Genomic DNA, 19,769 nt, shown 5'->3' on the forward strand with positions numbered 1-19,769 from the left:
TATTGTTAGTTTGGTTTTCTGTTGCTTGTTTGTGTAACAGCTTCGTCTCGTCTCCGTCAGAACTTTCTTCTCGTAATTGGGTTCTTGATCGGAGGTGGCGGAGCTTCTCTCAAGCTTTCTGTTTTCTTTTTGCTTTTGGATTATGAACTGTTTTGAATATTTTGTTATGAAAATGATGACATTCCTGCGGTTATTTACTTATGTTTCGTGTTTTATTTCCTTGTCGTTAGTCTTAAATCACATCTATCGATTTAATCTTGATCTTACATTCTGTAACTTTAGTTTCTTAAATTTCCTTCACAAATTCCAACGAACCTCTCGAGTTTTACTTTATTTTGAACTATATCTGTAATGAAACATTATCACACATGCGCATGACTTCATTTGAAACATTATCGGAACTGAATTTGTCGTTGTATATGTTTTTTCAGTTCAGCTTTAGTCTCCATCACTTCAGGAGCTTCACCTGTTTCAAGTTTCAGAGCATCAGTCTCCACTATCTCAACTAACGCAAGAGGAGCTGTTAGATCTTAAGAATGAGTTATCATCATTTTCACTTTCAGACAGAACTGAAGCAATGGTCCGAGGACCTTGTGTAAACCTTGAAGGTGTAAATGCCCCTTTCAGTTTCTCTCCACCACTTCTTGAATCAAAAGCGCAAGAACGATAATCTTGCAAGTCTGATTCGGATTCAGTTTCCATAGTTGATGCAGTTTTAGAGGAAGTGGTAAGCTTAAAGAAGTCAAAGCCTTCCTGAAAACCATATCACAATTCAGGTTCTGAGTCATATACAAAACACATATCTCAACAATGTCAAAACCACAATGTATATCTTCTTTACCTGTCACTCTGGTTAGCCATTGAGGCAATATGCTGAAGCTTCTTCAAAAATTATCTGAAACAAACAATTATACAGAACGATAATTTAAGATTAAATTATAAGATCTGTATTACGAAGTAGATGGCAATGTGATTTAAAGGCATAGCAAAGAGTTTGTGAAATACAACTTACAACATTAATTGCCATTAACTTTGTGAAAAAAGTGAGCAAACATGGGATGGTTAACAAGGAAAAGAAAAATGTCCAGATAAATTTTTTTCATCACATACACAAAATGTTAAGAAAAATAGATTATTTTTGAGACTTAATAACAAATAGAGAGAAAAAGATGAGAGTTTTTGCTCAGAGGTTGAGAGGTAGAGCAAACAAAATGTGACAGTGAAGGCGATGTGGAGGAGGATCCAGTGTCATGATAGGTTGGGACCACAAAATGTTTCCTCTAATCTCACATGTCTCCTTGTGTCTCTCCAAAGAGACCTCTGCACACCAAATCTCTAACTTATTAGGAGGAGCAAGCACGTCCCAGAAGATCAACATGTTGTTGTTACCAGAGTTGCTCAGTTTGTGGCCGGGAAGTTCTTCATCGAGTTCTGTTATCTCTAATCCCTGCGCTAGCATCAGCGGTTTGTTGGACTCCCAGAAATCCCCCAACCGTCCACCATAATTTCTTCGGGATCAAGAGCAACTAGAATACTTGAGAATAATCAAAGGTTACTTGCAGCTCAATCGGTTTGTCTTCTTCGTTTCACATTAGTTAAGGATTTCAAAGAGTATGTTTTAATCGTTTGGCACCGATTAGCAAAGCTTTTTGGACCATTTGGAGATGAGGAGGGAGATAGAGATGGAGGATTTGACCTTTGTAGAAGAGATCAATCTATAACATCATAATATGCCAAAAATACGATCCTACAAAAACCCAGAGAACCAGTAAGGCAGTAGTAAGCAATCTCCCAAGGTTATCGTATTCTGGTAAAAGAACACAGATAGCATTTTGAGTAGTGTTCAGAGGTTTAGAAAGTACAGAGTCATGAGACTTACTGCCTCCAGATTCAAGCACCAGCGCAAAAACGTCAACGGTTGTCTTTGGAAACGTCTCCATCATTATCACGCTTTGTGAAGCATTGATGAATACTCTTTGTGATCAGTCAGTCCCCTGAACACATCACAAACTGTCCTTGTCTGAATCAGCACCAGCAGTAGTCTCTGGTACCAACTGAAAGGAAGATTTCATCTTCAGATCAGAACCCGGCAAGGTTTCCGAGGGACTGAAAGATATTTTCATGTGATCAAGTTGAGGAGATGAAATAAACCAGTCAAAAGCAGCCTTGTTAGCTTCTCTCATGGGCTCTTGCAAGGTTTCAGCATCGATGTCTTCATCATTTTCTTGTATGGTTTCGATGGCTTCAGTCCCAAAAGATTTCCACTTAGTCCATAACTTAGTCCCTTCTCTGTTGTCACAAGAACTCTCTCATCTATTGATTCTTGATGTTCTTGGACACCATTGGTATCATACAACAGGGTTTGAGAAGCCATTGGAATAACTATAGTAGTACGTATCATTGCTTATATCTAAAGCCTCCCGTGGATCTCGATGAATCATCATCTCATCAGGTTTATTTACCGGTGATGATAAATGTAGATGTGATGCAGCAGCACATATTGCCTCATCGTCTAGACCAAAGTTGTTAAAAACATTCCTTGTTTCTTTCTCACACTCATTGTTATCACACTATTCTTCTGTCATCTCATTGGAGATCTTCTTCTGATCCTCTTGATCATTGTCAGATTCTGAATCGATGGTGTAAAGCGCATCAACAAAATTGTTTTCTTCGTTTCAACCTCCTCTTCCACCTAGTAAACTGATTTTGGACAATGACTGCTATAACAACCAGGACAGTAGTGTAAGCTCTTGTCAATGCTTGCGTTTACAATATGTTACACATGACCCGGGCGATAGTATGTCTTATTGCCCGATCATAAATTTCATTATTATACTACGAAAGTAAAACCTTATAGTTCCGAAAACTCTTATAAACTCGAATTCGTAAAAATAAAGAAAAAAGGTGGTAATACATTCTAGAAATGAACTATGTGCAATCTCATTAAGGATTATAAAGGAGTGAGAAGATTGGAGATGGAACCGATTGACCAGGACATGACTCAAATTCCCAAAGGTTCAGGTAGGTTCCTTCCAACGGTCTGTCATGCTTCTTTCCCATTCCTCCAAGGCCACCTCTGCTTTTAGTTTCTCAGGAACACAATCTGTGAGTTCATATGATTTAACAAGTTACATTAAAATTACAGTAACGGTGAGGAACTCAGGAGAAACGAATATTTCATAGGGTATATACTAAGTACCCGCAAGGAACTCATATCTCTCCTCGTTACTCACTACAGATGCTGCCAATGAGAAGAAGAAAAAAAGATTTCAATTCATCATCTATTGTAATAATAGTATATGATAAAGAACAGATTCACAGATCAAGTATAATGTTTCTAAGACTTGACTGGCTATTGTACGATACACCGAAATGGAGACACTCAAAATCATCGGTGCATAAGCAAGAACTTTTCAGACATGTCGTCATACATGGAATTAAGTGATTGAGGGTATCATCAGGCAATAGTTCAGATTGCGGCAAACATGCAGATAGGAATGAGATTGGAGCTTACATAGATGCTTGTAGTGGATGAACTTCTTCTTGTCCTTAACAGAACTTCCATAAGCTTCCTCAGAAAACCTCTCAATGAACAATTCCTTCATATTACAAACACCATGAAATGAAACTCAGATTTCAAATAATTCCTTCACACAACTTTTCAACATATGAGCTTTAAATAATGTTACTCAGAATTAAATTATGACTTTCTTATGTGTTTGTGATATCTATAAGTCTAAAAACCACACATGGATGAATCCTTTAGCTTCAGTGTCCATCTAAGCAAAGCCCTTATGCAGCAATTATCACTACCATGGCAATTAGGGAGACTTCAGTGTCTAATTCACACTGACAATAAGCAAATGATACTCTCAAATTCATTAAACTAAAGCAATTGAGATAGTCGACGCAGCTCAAGCTATACATGCCAATATACTAATGTTTGGTACTGTACGGTGGCTTTATTGACAAGAAACACAGCGTCCTGCATGATGATCTGAGGAGCTGAGTTATCGCTTCTCATGATCCTCCGAATCCGATTCATCGGGAACCTAATCATCTTAGCGTCTTCCGAAACCACGACGCCGCCATTGCTTTCCTTCGGCTCATCTCGCCTCCCTTCGCTGCTCGACGATTCCGAGATCTCGTGAACCTCCGCATCCTTCTTCGCAGCGTCCTTTAAGTTCGCCTTATTAGACGAATTCTTCTTCGATTTGGAGCCGGAGCTGCGTGCGTTGAGACCGTCGCCTTTATTGACGCCATCGCTCTTCCGCTTCTTCGACGACACCATTGTTCAGAACTGTTTGCCAGAACAAAGCCAATGGCATTATCCATGGATTCTTACATGGGCTTTTATATATTTCAGTCTCGTAGGCCCAATGGGTCCTTAATAACGGATACGGCGATTTGAGGTTTGACTCTTTGACTAGGCCCATAATAACGACGGATACGTAGATATTATTCATTACTATGAAATAAATTACAGAAATTCTGGTTTTTATAATTTGAATCTCTTAAAATTTGAAAATTATTAAAATAAAAGCTTCAAGAAGCTAGCATGCCTGTGCTTTTTATATATCAAACAATGCAACAAAAACTAAAAAACATTATCTAGTTTCCTACATAGTCCATATAGGATATTTTTGGAGGATTAAATTAGATAAGGAAGCATGGGAGTAATGTTGGACGTATGAGACAGGAGCGGTGTCGGAAAAGTAGAACCACCACGTGTGACCGACGACACGCGTAACACCCTAGCTAAACTCTCTCTGTAATAGTATTAAACGTGGCGTAGTTAATGTCTTCAATCTCCAATTCCTGGCTTGTCTTTAACAACTCTGACAACAACCAAAGCTGTGAAGCGGACAATAACGAGAAGAGGTGCTGTATCATTGCTATCAATCTATCATCAATCAATGGCTATGGTGGAAGAACCCATCCTTTCAAGACTGGACCGTATTGATGTCATGGTGAGGAAGCTAGAAGAGATGAAAGGAAGCTCACCGAGAAGCTCCAGCCCTTCGACTCCATCTAGTGGGACTCAACCATCGTCGCTTGATCTTTCTTCGCCGAGGAGCGTAGGGAAGGTTCAGTGCCGTCCGATGGAGCAAGTGATAGAGGAGACCGAGAGAAAAGGAACTCTGTTGGAGAGACTAAACAATGTGGAGGAGCAAGTTCTTAAGCTGTGTTTGAAGTTTGAAGAAGAGGTTGAAGAAGAGAGTAAGAGAGATGGTAAGTCGAAGAAAACGAAGAAGAAGAAGGGGTTGAGGAAGTTGGTTGATAAAGTTGTTGGATCTTCTTCTCCTACTAAAAGCCCTTCCAAGAGATGGCATTGCTGAGCCTTGTTTTATTACTCCCTGTTCTTCCTATATCATCCATGTATAATTCAACCATGTTCCACAGCTTTTCTTCTTTTTCTTTTGATGAAAGGCTCGAATTTGATTGTTATGTTGTTAGTTTGTTGTTAGTGTGCAATTTGCCTTGCTTGTTCGTTCAACCCGCTGTATATTCCGCAAACGAGCTTGACTTTATTTCAATAAATAAATGTGATGTTTATCACAAGTCACCTGTGCTTTGGTTATACTTATTCATTTTCTTTTTCAATAAAATGTTAAATCTATTCAAACAAACAAAAATTGTACGTTTCACAATGTATGTTGCATTGGTACTTATAAGAAAACTATCTATCTTCTAGCAAACCATGCTGCTAATCCTTCGTCATAGGCGTGACCCAAAGCTTTATAAAGTGAGGTGAAACATACATTACACATTATAAATACTTTTTTTTTATAACAAAGTTTACATTATAAAGATGACATGATCCATAACGAGACTATTCATCACCACCGTGACTACCACCACCACAATCATCCACGGAGAAAAATAACAAGTCCTTTTTGGTTTTTTGTCAACAAATAACAAATCCTTAATTACTCACGAATTTGTGAAATAACAATTAAACCATTAATTATTAATTAACACACACTCAAGTTCTTTTATAAGATTACAGAAACAATTAATAATACGCCTAATAAGTTACCCCATTTTTTCACTTTTCCCCTTGTTTTATGCAATTTTTTTTCAAAAAACTTGGATCTCTAATCCGTCGCCCTCTCGACTCTCTCTCTCTCTCTCTCTCTCTTGATTGATCGGATCGGTTAGGGTTTTTCAGCTCCTCCCAGACGAAATCGCTGCGAATAAGCGCGATTACCTTAAGACTCACTCCTAGGGTTCTAAGGCGCGGATCTAGCCAAGCTCTTCTCATCCTTTCTTCAGCTACTACGGCGAAGCTTCTCTCCCCTCCCTCGCAGCAGCCATGTTCTGGAAGCTCACTTCTCTCTCTGCATCTTCTCCGGTGAGTTTAACTGATTTCCCCTTGAAATTGATTTTTATATCTCTTTTTTTTTTTTTCTGGAGAAATCGATATATTGAAAATTAGATTCGCTTAATTTTAGTTTTCTGAATTATTTCGCTGCGTTCTTGTTTGTTTGCTGATGTTACGAACCACCTAGGTGGAGACGGTACTAGACAAAGAGAGTTTCACCTTGGAAGAGCTTCTTGATGAGGAAGAGATTATCCAAGAATGCAAGGCTTTGAATAGCCGCCTCATTAACTTGTAAGTTTGCTTTTAATCATTAATAATTTGCTGTTTCATAGAGTCATATTTTCTTGGGGAAAGCTTCTATTTATTGTGTATTATTGATGTTTTGCAGTCTAAGGGATAAAGCTCAAGTGGAGCAGTTGTTGCGGTACATCGTTGAAGAACCTCCAAATGATGCTGATGATAGTAAACGTGCTTTCAAGTAATATGCTTCATTGGAATGTTACCTTCTTTGTCTTAGGTTTCCTCTCGAGCTTATAAATAGCTTCTTCTTCTCTTAGGTTTCCTTTCATCTCGTGTGAAGTATTTACATGTGAAATTGATGTTATTCTTAAAACTTTGGTGGAGGACGAAGAGGTACTTTTTTTTTTTGTCTGCAAATGGCACTTCATACTTTTCAATTGTTTTGTGCATCTTTGATATATTTTATGGACTTGCTTAATTCTCTCTCGCAGCTGATGGACTTGCTTTTCTCCTTTCTGGAACCAAGTCGTTCTCATAGTGCATTGCTGGCAGGCTATTTCAGCAAGGTGCTCCCTCTCACAATACGCAAGCTTACGTGTTAGCCAACTTCCGGTATGGTTCTTATGTGCACCTTACTTGTCTCTGTTTGCTGTAGGTTGTCATTTGCCTTATGGTCAGAAAGACTGCTGCGCTTATGAGTTATGTGAAAGTAAGTAATCACTTTTTGTTAAATGGATGGTTTTATCTTATTTTCTTTTCCCTCTTTTGGCATGAGTTTTACGACTAGATTTTTAGTGTAGCTGTAACAGTAAAAGTAGACACATTTCCATCAAGCCTGGGTCAAATATGATTGAACTATAGGTGGTTTAAAATTTAGATGAGATGACTTTAATAAAATATTCCATTATAGTCTTTGCGTATAGATCTCTGTCGACTCAGTGCATTGCAAGAAGATATGATTGTCATGACTCTTCGCAAATTTGCAATTATTTTGTCGTTACAGCAAATATTAGTTGAATTGTTTATGTTTTGTTTTGTGTTGAGGTAACTACACTGGCTACAGTTCTTAATGTTACTTCTGATTATCACAGGGGCATCAAAGTGTTCTCTGCCAGTTGGTTGATTTGATTGGAATAACATCCATCATGGAGGTAATTGGTTTGTTTAGACGCAGTGCAACTTGGTGTGGCTTCAGAGATCATTTTTGCAATAATATTTATGTGATACTGTCTAGGTTTTGGTTCGCTTGGTTGGGGCGGATGATCAAGTCTATCCCAACTTTCTTGATGTGATGCAATGGCTGGCAGATAACAATTTACTTGAAATGATCGTGGACAAACTCGACCCATCTGTAAGTGGTGATGTTTCTATATTCATTAAGAGACAAGAGTCTCGTGACTTTCTGTTTGATAAATCTAGGATATCTGATCCGGTTTTCCTAGTTTGTTTTATCAACTTCATTCTGATCTAATATTTTTAGTTTATTGCAATCTTTCCAACTTGAATCAGAGTCCTCCGGAGGTTCAGGCAAATGCAGCAGAAACATTATGTGCAATTTCTCGGAATGCACTATCAGCTTTAGCTACACAACTCTCTAGCCCTGGGTTTGTAATCTCGTATTGCATTATTGATTCATATTGCTTCAGTATATTGAGACAGAAGTATTTCACGTGGCAGTACAACTTTTTCCCTCTTTCTGCAGCTTCGTTGCTAGGATATTTGGTCATGCTTTTGAAGACTCACACTCTAAATCGGGTCTAGTTCATTCGCTTTCAGTATGCACCTCTCTGTTGGATCCGAGAAAATCAGCTCCGTCATCATCTATGTTCAATTCATATAGAGGTCAACAGATGTTCGAGTGTCCGGTCCCAGTGTCTCAGGAGACTATTGGTGCCATGCTGCCTAAACTAAGTAAGTTGGATCATCATATGATGTAATATCTTCACATGACTATCAAGATTATTATTTTTGCCCCTTTTGGGATTGGATGCACATCATCTAGTTTTGCAAATGGAGAATAGTACTCTTTTTCTTTTGTGATATTTCCTCCAATTTGTGAGGATTTAACCTCTATTTACATGTCATGTTTGATTTTCGCTGGTCCCTATGGTGTCAGTTCAATTTTGGTTTATATTGATTAAAAGGAAACTGGTTTCACATCAATTCCATAAAGTTTTGAAATACTTTCGTAGCACTTCTTGTATATGTAGGCTACTGTCTCATACAAGTATTCCAAATCAGGGTTTACGTATTCAATGGCCTTAATGATCAATGTCTTTTTTCTGCAGGCGACTTGCTTATGCTTCTCAATGTAGCATCTGACAGCACAGTATTGCCTACAACATATGGTGAACTGAGGCCTCCTCTTGGAAAGCATCGTCTAAAGGTCTGATTCAAAAGTTGTAGTTCTACGACAGCAACTCTGCTTTTTAATATATAAAGTATATACTTAATTAAACTCAGTGTCCCTATTGTTTTTCTTTCAGATTGTGGAGTTTATTGCAGTTTTGTTGAGAACTGGAAGTGAAGCTGCACAGAAGGAGTTAGCTACTTCAGGAATAATCAAAAGAACCATTGATCTATTTTTTGAGTAGGCATTCACTAACCTTCAAACTCTTGATCTCAGTGTTGCGTTTTCTACTATTATTTTAAATAATCAAACACGGTCAACATATGAAGGTACCCGTTCAATAACGCTCTGCATCATCAAGTGGAGACTATAATACTTTCTTGTCTGGAAAACAAGAGCGATTTGATGGTTAACCATATTCTTCGAGAATGCAATATGATTGGAAAATTCCTCGCTTCAGACAGGGACTCTGATCTCTCAGGTGATAGCCAGGTATTTCTATTTGCTATGTTCACAAAGTTTAAACTGATCATTGGTATATGACATAGTGTCATGTTAAGGAAGCTCCAAGTTAGAGCCATTGATTCACTGCTCCAAAGTTCATTTACCTAACCTGTACTCTTTGCCATTTCCTTTGTCTTTTGTGTGAGGTAGCCTACTGTAACAGCAACTGGGAAGAAACCCCCTCGAGTCGGATATATTGGACACATCACAAGAATATCAAATAAAATTGGTCAGTTGAGTAACAGCAATGACCAGCTAAAGGCATACCTTCAGGTTGGTAGTACAATCTCTTGCTGTGTAGTTTTTCTTCTGCCTCTTTTTTTTCACTCCACATGGAATATAAAACCATTAGTCGAGTCTTGCAATGAGGTGTCCTCGCACTCAGCGCACTTTTCATGCTTGCTGACTGGCCTTTGTTCACTCTCAAATCTTTAGGAAAACAGCGAATGGAATGAGTGGCAAGGTAGCGTTCTGCAGGAGCGCAACACTGTTGAGAATGTCTACAGATGGGGATGCGGGTACGTCCATTACTTTTGCTCACTAATCATATAATAACCATCAACATGATCAGTCACTGCTACATATGAATATTCATGAGCTTGTCCGGTTTAAATTTTATATTCACTCCTGGTTATAAATATTCCTACACCACTGTTAAATGTAGGCGCCCAACCACAATACAAGATAGGACAAGAGATAGCGATGAGGAAGACAAGGATTACGATGTTGCGGCTGTGGCCAATAATTTGAGCCAAGCATTTACTTATAAAATGTATGGAAACGATGACAATGAAGAGGTATATATTCTCATCCTAGTGCCCATTTTCCCCTCATTTACGTACGATTTAACTGGTACTAAATTTATCTTCTTCGTATCTTCTCTGGTCAGGATCACAATGCTCTCGACAGAGACGATGATGTAAGTCCTACACACTTCCTCTTCCCACCTTTTTTTTACACCATGATACATACAGGGATGTATCTCAATAACATTCTTTTGAAAATTGGTATTTGTTTATACTACACAGGATGTGTACTTCGACTATGAATCTGCTGAAGTAGTAATTTCATCCTTAAGACTCGGAGATGACCAAGGAAGGTGAGTTTATTCTTCTTCTTATTTTCTCTACCGATTCTAGTGTCCTCGCATCCTTTGCTTTAACCCCAGTTTTTTTACATTTTGCTGATAGAATTAATGATTTGAATCTTTCTCATTCCTCTACCGCAGCTTGTTTACAAATTCAGATTGGTTCACATTCCAAGACAACAGGTTCGGCAGCACGCCCTCCGACGCAGCAGGTTCCAATACATTACAGGACGAGGAACTGAACAGAGCCTTCAATGCCAACACTAGCAGCAGCGACGACGACGAGGTGGTTGTTGGAGAAGAAGACGATGATCTAACCAGGAATCCAAAGGATAGCGCAGCTGAAACCAACTTCCAAATGGAGAATCCAATGGGGTTCTTCGACTTCAACACGTTGGAGAAAACCGAAGAAGCTTTAGCAGAACAGCCACCCGAATGGGTTGGATGGAGCGAGCCATCATCCGATAGGCAAGTGAGTGGCACTGGTCTGAACCCATTCCTTGATGATGACAGCAAAAACATGATGAACCTCGACATACCAATGCCGGAGGCAAAAACCGAACCTGTGATTCCAAACGGGTCGTCGTCACCAACAGAAAAATCGCTGTTCGAGAAGGATGTGGAGTTTGTGGGAGTGGAAGCAGAAGGGACAGAGAAAGCGATGGAGCAAGCGATGAAAGAAGGGACAGTAGGAGAAGCTGGAGCGATGAAGAGGAAGATGGAGACGGTTGAGAACCAAAAGGCTGAGGAGGAAAGTAGGGGAGTGAAGGAGTTCAACGATAACAATTACTGGAAAGTTGATCAAGAAGTCGGAGTTTTGGAGTGAAAACAAATCAGTTAATCTTGTACATTAATGATTTTGTATGAGAGTGTTTGTGTAAGAAAACTTTTGTTTTTTAGTTGAAATTTGGTTTAAGAGAGTCTTTTCTTTCCTCGGTGAAAACAGAAAAAAAAAAAACTGTTTCTACTCTTTTATTTTATTATAAGGTTTCTGATGTTGTCAAGCCAAATATTTATCTGCAAACGTACTGCTTGCCAAATGGAACAGACCAGTATAAGATAAAAGATACATAATAAAACAACACTGTAATAATATACTTCTAAACTCTCTTCATTAATATATTTAAAGCAGTCACTAACACCCTACTTTGTATATCATCTCTTCCTGCAGCGAGTTCCCATTTCTGCGGATCATCAACTTTCAGAGACCAAACTCAAAACTACACTGCTCTCTTGCCAAACTGATCACCTTCCCTACTCCTCATCTCTATGATCTTCCTGTGTGAGTTTGAATGCACAGATGGGACGAAGGTCGGGCTTGAAGCTGGTCTGTACTCTGGAACTAGACGGCCAGATCTGAACCTGACCCCACAAGCGTTGCAGAGGGTTTTTGGCCCATTGGGTCCTTCCCTCCACTGAGGAGTCTTGGTTGTCTCACAGTGAGTGCATCTCCTGACTACCCCATCAGAGTCTATTGCCTCTGAACTGGATGACACTGTGTGGTTGGTGGTGAAAATCTTTCGTTTCTTCTTGGCATGTTTCTCATAAGAATAGTAAGTCTCGGACTCGGATTCCCCCGGGGTTAACTTCTCCGGCTCAAACGGGTAGAGGTGTCTACGTCTCAGTGTAGTGGGGCGTTTGCGCTTGCTTCTCAAGCCTTTCACAGGGAAAGTCAATCTCAGAGAAGTGGAGTTTGGTGGCGAGAAAGAACCGTCGCTGCTCTCAAGAACTGACACTGGGCTTGAAGACTGAAACAGCTTAGAGACTTTGACATCATGATGTGACGAAGATTGGTGTAGAGTGTCGTTTATGCCAGACAAGGCTGCAGAAGCATCAGACTGTTTCTCCACCCATGAAAGAATATTAGACCATTATCATTATATATTAATAATATTATCACAAAGACTTGCATATTAAACTGCAGAGGCGAGATTTGAAAGTGTGAGTGTAAATATATATATATATATCTAAGTAATATGCATAACTGAATTAATAAAGCATTATTTTACTTCACACTCTTTTCTTTTTTCTTTTGGTGCTAATATTTTACTTCACATTCACTTCTCTAAGGCGGTGAAACATCGAAAAAAGTAAATACGTTACATAATATCAGCTTGAATGAAACGCACAACCACCTAATCTATCACGTGATATGCACATTCCTTGTAAGATTATGCCGCAAGTAGCGTAAACAAAGCGAGTGCTTTATTGGGAACAACGAAGAACTCACCAAAACAGATACGTTCTTCTTTATCCCGGCCTTGCTGGCAACGCCACAAGAGTTGAACTCAGAGGGAAAAGTGGTGAACATATCCATGGGAGGAGGCTCGAGTTCTTTAAATTTGGCGTCCCAATCTCCTCCCTCACCATTGGTGGTGTCGATGTCTTCTAGCGGAAAATCGATATGGTTGATGAAATCATCAAAGAAATTGTCCGAGAGACCTTTGAACTCCCCCTCTGGTAACCAGTTCATAACTACCTAAAAAATCACACAGAGAAATGTAAACAGGTGTATGTAATTTTGATATGATATGAGCCTTAACCAGCAATTAAATGCACCATGGCGACATTTAAATGTAGCTTAGAAGTATATTATTATTAGTATTTCTTCATCACTGAGTTTTTAAAAACTACAGAGATAGAGAGAGAAGTGTCGGTCGCATTTTCCCACACCAAACAAAGTAACACGGACCGAACAAATTACATTTTCCAAAACGTTTGAACACACAGAAAAAAATGGAACAACATGAAACATAAACACAAATTAAGAGAAATGTTTTCACGTGAAGAAACCGAAGAGAGAAAGACGTTCAAACCTTTTTAGTATAGTATGGACTACACAGAGAGACGTACGATTGCGTATCGAGTTTTACCAAAATTAGAAGGGATTTGCAGGCTCACAATTTTGGGAGAGATAAAAATAAAATAAAAGCTTAAAGATGAGAAACAGTGAGAGATGGAGAGGAAGGTTGATATGGGAGTTCTTTTTTTTAAGAAAAAAAAAGATCAAAAAAATATGATAAAGAAAAAAACGTAAAAATATGGAAACTGCTTTTCATCTCGACATTTCTTAACTTTAAAGAAAATCCGTAATTGATTTTTTTGGTTTTTTTCTGGGAGTCAAAAAAAATACGCGTCTTTACTTGCACCTTTGGAGTAACTCACTCACTGAATACTGTTTTTTTTTCCTTACCTAATTAATAAATACATTAACCGACGCATACTTAACTGAATAAATTCAGTTCAACACGTTATGGTACAAATGTAACCTCTTCTGCAGTACATAAATATCTTTTGATTCATGTTATATGGACATTTGAATGAATCGTATATGAAAAAATGGCAGTCAAAGTTTGATCTGGATTAATGAGGAATATAACTGGTAAAATATTTTTTCTTTATAAGTGGGTAAAATAAATATGCTTTGACAAACAAAAGAAGAAGGTAATAGTCAAATGAAGATATAAATACAGAAGAAAATGATTGTATAGAATAATAGTTTAGAAGGAAATACAAAATGTCATAGAGGAGCACATGCAAAAACCTTGAACAAGGATATGATGATGGTTCGTTCGTAGATCAGATCTATTATTTATTTTTTTGTGTGGTTGCTGGTTAAATGAAGTTAAGCAAACCGATAACAAGTCAGAGGAGGTTTCAATAATTACATATTACTAAAACTTTAGTATATGGAAGATATTGTCAAAGTGAAATGGAGAGATCACCGACGATTACGAGACGAGAACCGAAAATTTTAACAATTATTATGGCGTTTCCTCTTGGGAAAGTGGGTCCCTTGCCTAACTCTTTACTTCCCATCTTCCACATGATGTGTTCTTCCTATCAATTATTCTTTTAAAATCATATCATTCCAATTCATCATATGGTCTTGACATTGACGTCCAAAAAAACAATTAGAATAAGTATCATGATATTTGTTTTAACATCGATATCTTTTGAATCTTAAGTTTCCGCATGTTGCGTCACTCTGCATCGTGGAGAAAACCAAATTTCATGTGGGTGTGTATATTTTCTGCATTTGTTTATACAAACCGTATTCATTTTTTCCATCTTTAGTATATATTTCTATGATGGCAATAAAAATAGTACATTCAAATTGCGTAAAAAAAATTACATTCAAATTCGAACTAGTTAGTACATTCTAAAATGAAAAATCTAATGAACTTCATATGAAACTTGTTGCTTGTTTATAATTCCAAGTCTAATAAATTCTGAAAGGATCATTTTTTATCATGAAAATCATATAATAGAGGTTTTAACATAAATTAAGAATTTAGATTATAAATAGCCTTATATATACTCTCATTATAGGCGATCATCCCAACTCTTAGCCTGGATCAAATTCAAATATTCCTTGAAGTTTTTTTTTTAAAAGGTGTATAAAAAGAAGCACATAGTTTTGACTTTTGTTATATTATTTAGCCTTTCTAAAAGAAAGAAGATATGGGCTTTGCTTCAGATTCTTCATTTTCAAGGCAACACCCAAAACTTTCTCTTTTCCACGAAAAGAAAACAAATAGAATATTACAATTAGACCCAGAAACTTCTCCTAATTGCTGAATTTGGCCCAAAAGAAAAAAGTGAGAATAATCAAATCTTAACCTTAGAGGTTATTCTCCTTCTAGCGTTTACAAATAGATACAAGAGGAAGAGCAGTAAAAGCATCAACGCCACTGATACAAACTTCCACAGTTTCTCACCCTCCATTTCTCCAAATACGTTCTGCAGATCAGCAATGCTTCTCTTAGACTGCACATTCAACAACAACAAACATTGTGAATGAGAAACTCTGAGCCAGCCAGTTCCATTGCAAGATGTGAATCTTTTGGATCAAACAAAGAGGGACTTACAGTTGAAACCATCTTCTTCGATACTAGTTCATGTTCTTTGACAAAGATTTCTTTAGCATACTTGTAAAGCTCCACATCTAGATTGTTAAGCGATTTGATCTGCTGAATGACCTCGTTAGGAACTCTTGTGCGCGTCTGTAAAATGCATTATCAAAAAGATTTAGATTAATCTCATTTACTTTACTGGTTTAAATATCATGCACATAATATTTTTTTTTTTTACCCCTCTGGTAAAATTTGCTGGTGATATTCTCTTCAAGGAGTTGACCCGTCTGGTTCCTTGTGACTTTCTTAGAAGAGTAATGCATCCCTCATAGACTTCCATTAATGTTTTTACCGTCATCTATACAACAGACATTTAATCACACACCACTTCATACGTTGATGGTAAATGCTAAAAGGAAGGTTACTTACATTTCCACTCTTAGCTTCTATCTTATTAGATGCAACTTCAGATGTACCATTCTGCAAGTTATCAGACATTCTCAGCAATAAAATGCACAGTTTTACAGCCGAGTAAAAAAAAACTTTATTACGTTGAGGAACATGAGTTCACCTGAACACTCTTATCTGATCCAGATTCTGAAATTGTAACACTTGCTTCTGGAGCATCAAGAAAATAAGGTTGATATTATTACAAGTATAAGTTTGTATCCACAGTAACTCTCATTATCATTATCCTGACTCTAAGGCCATCTGGATTGGCGAATCTCTCACCAATTATATTAATATTTAATTAGAAAATTTCTCAGAAAAATTGAGAGAGACTCATGTGAAAGTCCCTCAAATGAGAGACTTTAGCACGCTTTTTTGAGAGACACACCAATTAAATATTAATATAATTGGTGAGAAATTGTACTGAAGACTAACCAATGCGTATAGGTTCTCCTCAGACATAAGAGCAGTCTTATAACAAAAATTGAAAGATGAAAAGATGACACCAACCTGATTTAGTAGTTTTGGTTTTTGCAGTTGCATTTGATGTAACCAATTGAGAAAGCACTTGAGAGCCCACTACACTGGCAAAAAGTGATGCAGATTCCCTGTGCTCTTCTGTCAGTCCAACATACAACATGCTGTCCAACCTTCTCTGCAAGATCGAAAGGCTTATAGCATCTGCTGAGTTTAAAAGTTCATTATGATGAAGAAGAACAAGTGTAGTGGCTCTACCTTGGCAACTTGGAGAACAGGCTCACCGAGGTTTCTGTACTTCTGCACACAATGCCGAACCTCGTGGGCTTCTGATAAACGGGAATTGTTTGTCAATCCTGCAATCTGTGAAATGATATGAAAATGCTCTGGAGATTCTCTAAATCAGTTACTTGAAAAAAATCAAAAAACAAAGAAACATGAAAAAAGTACCTGCAAGGTTGCTCCATTGTGGATTATGTCATGAGCAGTAGGGGTATCAAGATATTTGTGCAGTGGCATAAGCATCTCCTCCATGTCATACGGGTTGTCGTCCTCAATGATAACTACTCCCTTAAGTTTTCGTGCATCTCTCTAATAAAAGGCCAAGCATGAGTAACAAGCTTCAGTGGATAGTTTTGTGTGTTGTTCTTATCATATACGAGCTTAAACCCCGTCTATGTATGAAACTAGGCCTGGGATTTTGAACCGAACCAAACCGAAATTTGGTTAGTTTGGTGAGAAGTTCGGTTTGATTCGGTAGATTTTTCTTAAAAAACTTCAATTTTCGGTTCGGTAATCGGTTCTTTAAAAAAAAACTACCAAAAACATGAACCAAATTAACCGAATTTATCCGGAATTTTAACAAAATCAAACCAAAATCAAAAACTTTGGTAGGATTTCCAAAAAATCGAACTAACCGAATACCGAACATAAATTTATTTTAGGTTAGTTCGGTAAGATTTATGTTGAACCGAACTAGCTGAATAACCCGAACTAACCGAATCAGCAGGCCTATTATAATTTATATGCAACAAAAACAAGATGGAATGGGATTGGTTTGGACATACCCGAGCAAAAAGGTCTTGTCTCATCCATGGAACAAGGTACTTCCATGGCCATATGTCAAGCGTGCTTATCACATTATTCTTGCGGATGCGACCAGACATCCTTGTCGCAGAAGTTAAATTGGGATGCACCAAGAACCTAGCGGCCACCTCTACTGAAAACTCATAAGTGCTCAACACACGAGCGACAGGGTCCCGGACTATTGTCATCACCGAGGTTCTCTCCCTCGGAAGCTTAGACATTAAACTATAATCATCATGCGTGGCCAACAACTTGCACTTTTGCTTCCTACAAAAATGTCAGTCAGTAACTGATGAGCCAAAAAGGAGGAAAAGGTTTCGAACTATCTCATGTCTCTGCTAAGTTATATCTAATCGTAAGATGATACCTTGGATCGAAATGGAGCTTGTCGTAAGAGCGAGGACACTCCTCAGCGTTATCATACAACTTCCTCAAGAAACTACCAAAAACAAAGTGTCAATTAAATACAAATCTTTTTGAATTAACTAAAAAAAAACACACACTTTTGGTAAGAGAGAGAGATCATCACCAGTGGAAATAAGTCCTGCCACCAGTTCGAGGGACGTGGAGAAAGAAGAGTAGATCCTGAAGCGAGCGTTTGTCTATGTTAGGAGGATGTTCTTCACGAGATGAAGAAGTATCCGCCCACTCTTTCACAACTCTCTCACAGTGACCAAACTCAAGCTCCGCAAAGGAGACGAGAACTGATGATATATATATATATATAACATGCAAGTTAGAAATAAACATGAGGAAACAAAGTAGGAGAATCAAACAAGTCTCTCTCTATACAAACCTGAGGCGAGAAGTATAAACCACACGAGAGCCAGCTTCAAGATAGGATTCATATGCATTGTGGCTCCCCCCCTACTCATGATTAATATAAAAATCAAAGCTTTATACGAAATGAATCAAAACATATAGATAAAAATCAAAGCTTTATTAAAAAAGATTAAAGAAGTGACAGAGAAAGAGATATTCAAATTTACGAAACAGACAAAACCCAGAAACTGAAAACGGTGGGATGCAGAGTTGTCGTGTAATAAAACACGAAACAAAACTGAAATGTTCGGCAAAAGGGGAAGGGAGACAAGAGAGAAACGAAGGAATTGAATAAGAAAGGGAACAAGAGAGAGGCCTACGTGTATTGGGGAATCGAGATCTCGTGCTGCTCCCTCCCTTCCCCTCGATCACTATCACCACTAGGCCCTACGGGGAGCTCGAAACAAGGGTGGGAGGAAGAAAGGAGAGATTTGTGTGCGCTCCCGAGAGAGAGAGAACAGGGTCACGAGATTTTCTCTTGGTTTCTCGCCACCCAGAAAAGTTATAAAAAAAAAATTATAAGCTTTACGGAAACACGCACTGAGGTGAGGAGAAGAGCACTAGTGTGAAAAAATCATTTGTTTTTTTTTTTAATTAATTATCCTCTTAATCTCTCTTATACATTATTTGGACGTGGGCGTTATTATAAAAGATCAATTGGTTACGAATCAATTAAGTTGACCACCTCTGCTTGCGTAGATGTCATTTTTTTAACTAAAAGAATTGCGGAATAATAACATTTAAATTTATTGAATAAATAAATATCTAAATTTAAGAATGTGCCAAAAATCTTCAGTTATAATATTCCAAAAATTCATTGAGATATTGACTTTGAACAATCTTTCAATGCGTTTGAATCTGAAGTAACGGGTTAAAGAAGAAGAAATGCTAGACGTTTCTGTGTATTTCTCTATATGCTAGAATCACACGTAAGAGAGAGATAATGAACTTGATAATTGTGTTTTAGGGGGGGCTGTGCAAGTCTTGTACCAACAAGAAAATCACCAGTCCAACATTATTTCAGACCCCAAGGTGGTGAAGAAGACCATAAAATGGTGTGGGTTCATGTGTCTCACCTTAAGGCAACGGTGTGTCGGAACCATCACTACAAGAAGTCAAGAATGTATGACATTTGTTTTCTTATAAAATTTTGTTTCGTCTAATAGATATACGAATTAAATATCAATACATACATCTAATTCATAATATAGAAATATATTTTTCTGGAAAGAGAAAGATTACCTCCACATGTTTTCTATAAATATCAAAATTATTTACTAGTATATTATTACTTCTTTCCGTTTTTAATATAATTCGTTTTAAAATTGTTCACATAGATTAAGAATTTTTTTTTTTTTATATTTTCTAAACAAAAACATCATTAATTATTTATCTAACCACAAATCAATCTATAATAAAATAGAAGATATATTATTATTGATCATATAATATTAAGTGTTAATAAATTTTACATAAAAAACCGAAAACTTTATATAATTTGGAACATAAATTTTTTTTTTAAACAATTTATATTAAAAAGCGTACGGAGTAGCTATTAAGCTTGATTTATTT

The 19,769-nt window shown here is 37.5% G+C and overlaps 5 protein-coding genes across 7 annotated transcripts; 2 read left to right on the forward strand and 3 right to left on the reverse strand.

Annotated features, from left to right (window-relative positions):
• Nucleotide 1: 1 nt before the first annotated feature.
• Nucleotides 2-4,331, reverse strand: LOC106413697 (chromatin accessibility complex protein 1). Of its 2 annotated transcripts, none has more exons than XM_013854441.3 (4): nt 3,926-4,331; nt 3,515-3,599; nt 3,200-3,241; nt 2-3,103 (listed from the first exon to the last, which is right to left on the reverse strand). In XM_013854441.3, exons 1-4 carry the CDS (start codon nt 4,289-4,291, stop codon nt 3,018-3,020), a joined length of 579 nt encoding a protein of 192 aa, XP_013709895.2. In that variant the 5' UTR covers nt 4,292-4,331; the 3' UTR covers nt 2-3,017. The 2 variants fall into 2 exon arrangements, with proteins under 2 accessions (XP_013709895.2, XP_013709897.2); XM_013854443.3 differs by having other exon boundaries at nt 2,705-3,103; nt 3,956-4,326.
• Nucleotides 4,332-4,708: 377 nt separating this feature from the next.
• On the forward strand, nt 4,709-5,558 carry BNAC05G05660D. The gene has a single exon (XM_013855023.3). The coding sequence runs from the start codon at nt 4,917-4,919 to the stop codon at nt 5,337-5,339; it is 423 nt and encodes a 140-aa protein (XP_013710477.1). The 5' UTR covers nt 4,709-4,916; the 3' UTR covers nt 5,340-5,558.
• Nucleotides 5,559-6,062: 504 nt separating this feature from the next.
• Nucleotides 6,063-11,516, forward strand: LOC106415439 (serine/threonine-protein phosphatase 6 regulatory subunit 3-like). Its single transcript, XM_013856149.3, has 19 exons — nt 6,063-6,355; nt 6,513-6,616; nt 6,714-6,803; nt 6,883-6,958; nt 7,057-7,131; nt 7,221-7,274; nt 7,657-7,716; nt 7,800-7,916; nt 8,075-8,169; nt 8,268-8,476; nt 8,854-8,951; nt 9,052-9,155; nt 9,245-9,407; nt 9,570-9,692; nt 9,855-9,937; nt 10,084-10,216; nt 10,309-10,338; nt 10,448-10,518; nt 10,648-11,516. The coding sequence occupies exons 1-19, from the start codon at nt 6,317-6,319 to the stop codon at nt 11,330-11,332; spliced, it is 2,409 nt and encodes an 802-aa protein (XP_013711603.2). The 5' UTR covers nt 6,063-6,316; the 3' UTR covers nt 11,333-11,516.
• Nucleotides 11,456-13,558, reverse strand: LOC106415440 (GATA transcription factor 11). 2 transcript variants are annotated; one of them, XM_013856151.3, is made up of 3 exons: nt 13,323-13,558; nt 12,737-12,985; nt 11,456-12,344 (listed from the first exon to the last, which is right to left on the reverse strand). In XM_013856151.3, exons 2-3 carry the CDS (start codon nt 12,977-12,979, stop codon nt 11,727-11,729), a joined length of 861 nt encoding a protein of 286 aa, XP_013711605.1. In that variant the 5' UTR covers nt 12,980-12,985; nt 13,323-13,558; the 3' UTR covers nt 11,456-11,726. The 2 variants fall into 2 exon arrangements, with proteins under 2 accessions (XP_013711605.1, XP_013711604.1); XM_013856150.3 differs by having other exon boundaries at nt 11,456-12,350.
• A 1,436-nt stretch (nt 13,559-14,994) lies between these two features.
• On the reverse strand, nt 14,995-18,762 carry LOC106411735 (protein-tyrosine sulfotransferase). The gene is made up of 13 exons (XM_022703769.2): nt 18,518-18,762; nt 18,172-18,242; nt 17,905-18,079; nt 17,743-17,814; nt 17,357-17,642; nt 16,740-16,880; nt 16,548-16,652; nt 16,323-16,467; nt 15,934-15,980; nt 15,792-15,842; nt 15,601-15,720; nt 15,378-15,512; nt 14,995-15,276 (listed from the first exon to the last, which is right to left on the reverse strand). Exons 2-13 carry the CDS (start codon nt 18,227-18,229, stop codon nt 15,118-15,120), a joined length of 1,494 nt encoding a protein of 497 aa, XP_022559490.1. The 5' UTR covers nt 18,230-18,242; nt 18,518-18,762; the 3' UTR covers nt 14,995-15,117.
• Between the last annotated feature and the right edge of the window lie 1,007 nt (nt 18,763-19,769).

This window comes from Brassica napus, chromosome C5, assembly GCF_020379485.1.
Source record: "Brassica napus cultivar Da-Ae chromosome C5, Da-Ae, whole genome shotgun sequence".
Classification (NCBI taxonomy): Eukaryota; Viridiplantae; Streptophyta; class Magnoliopsida; order Brassicales; family Brassicaceae; genus Brassica; species Brassica napus.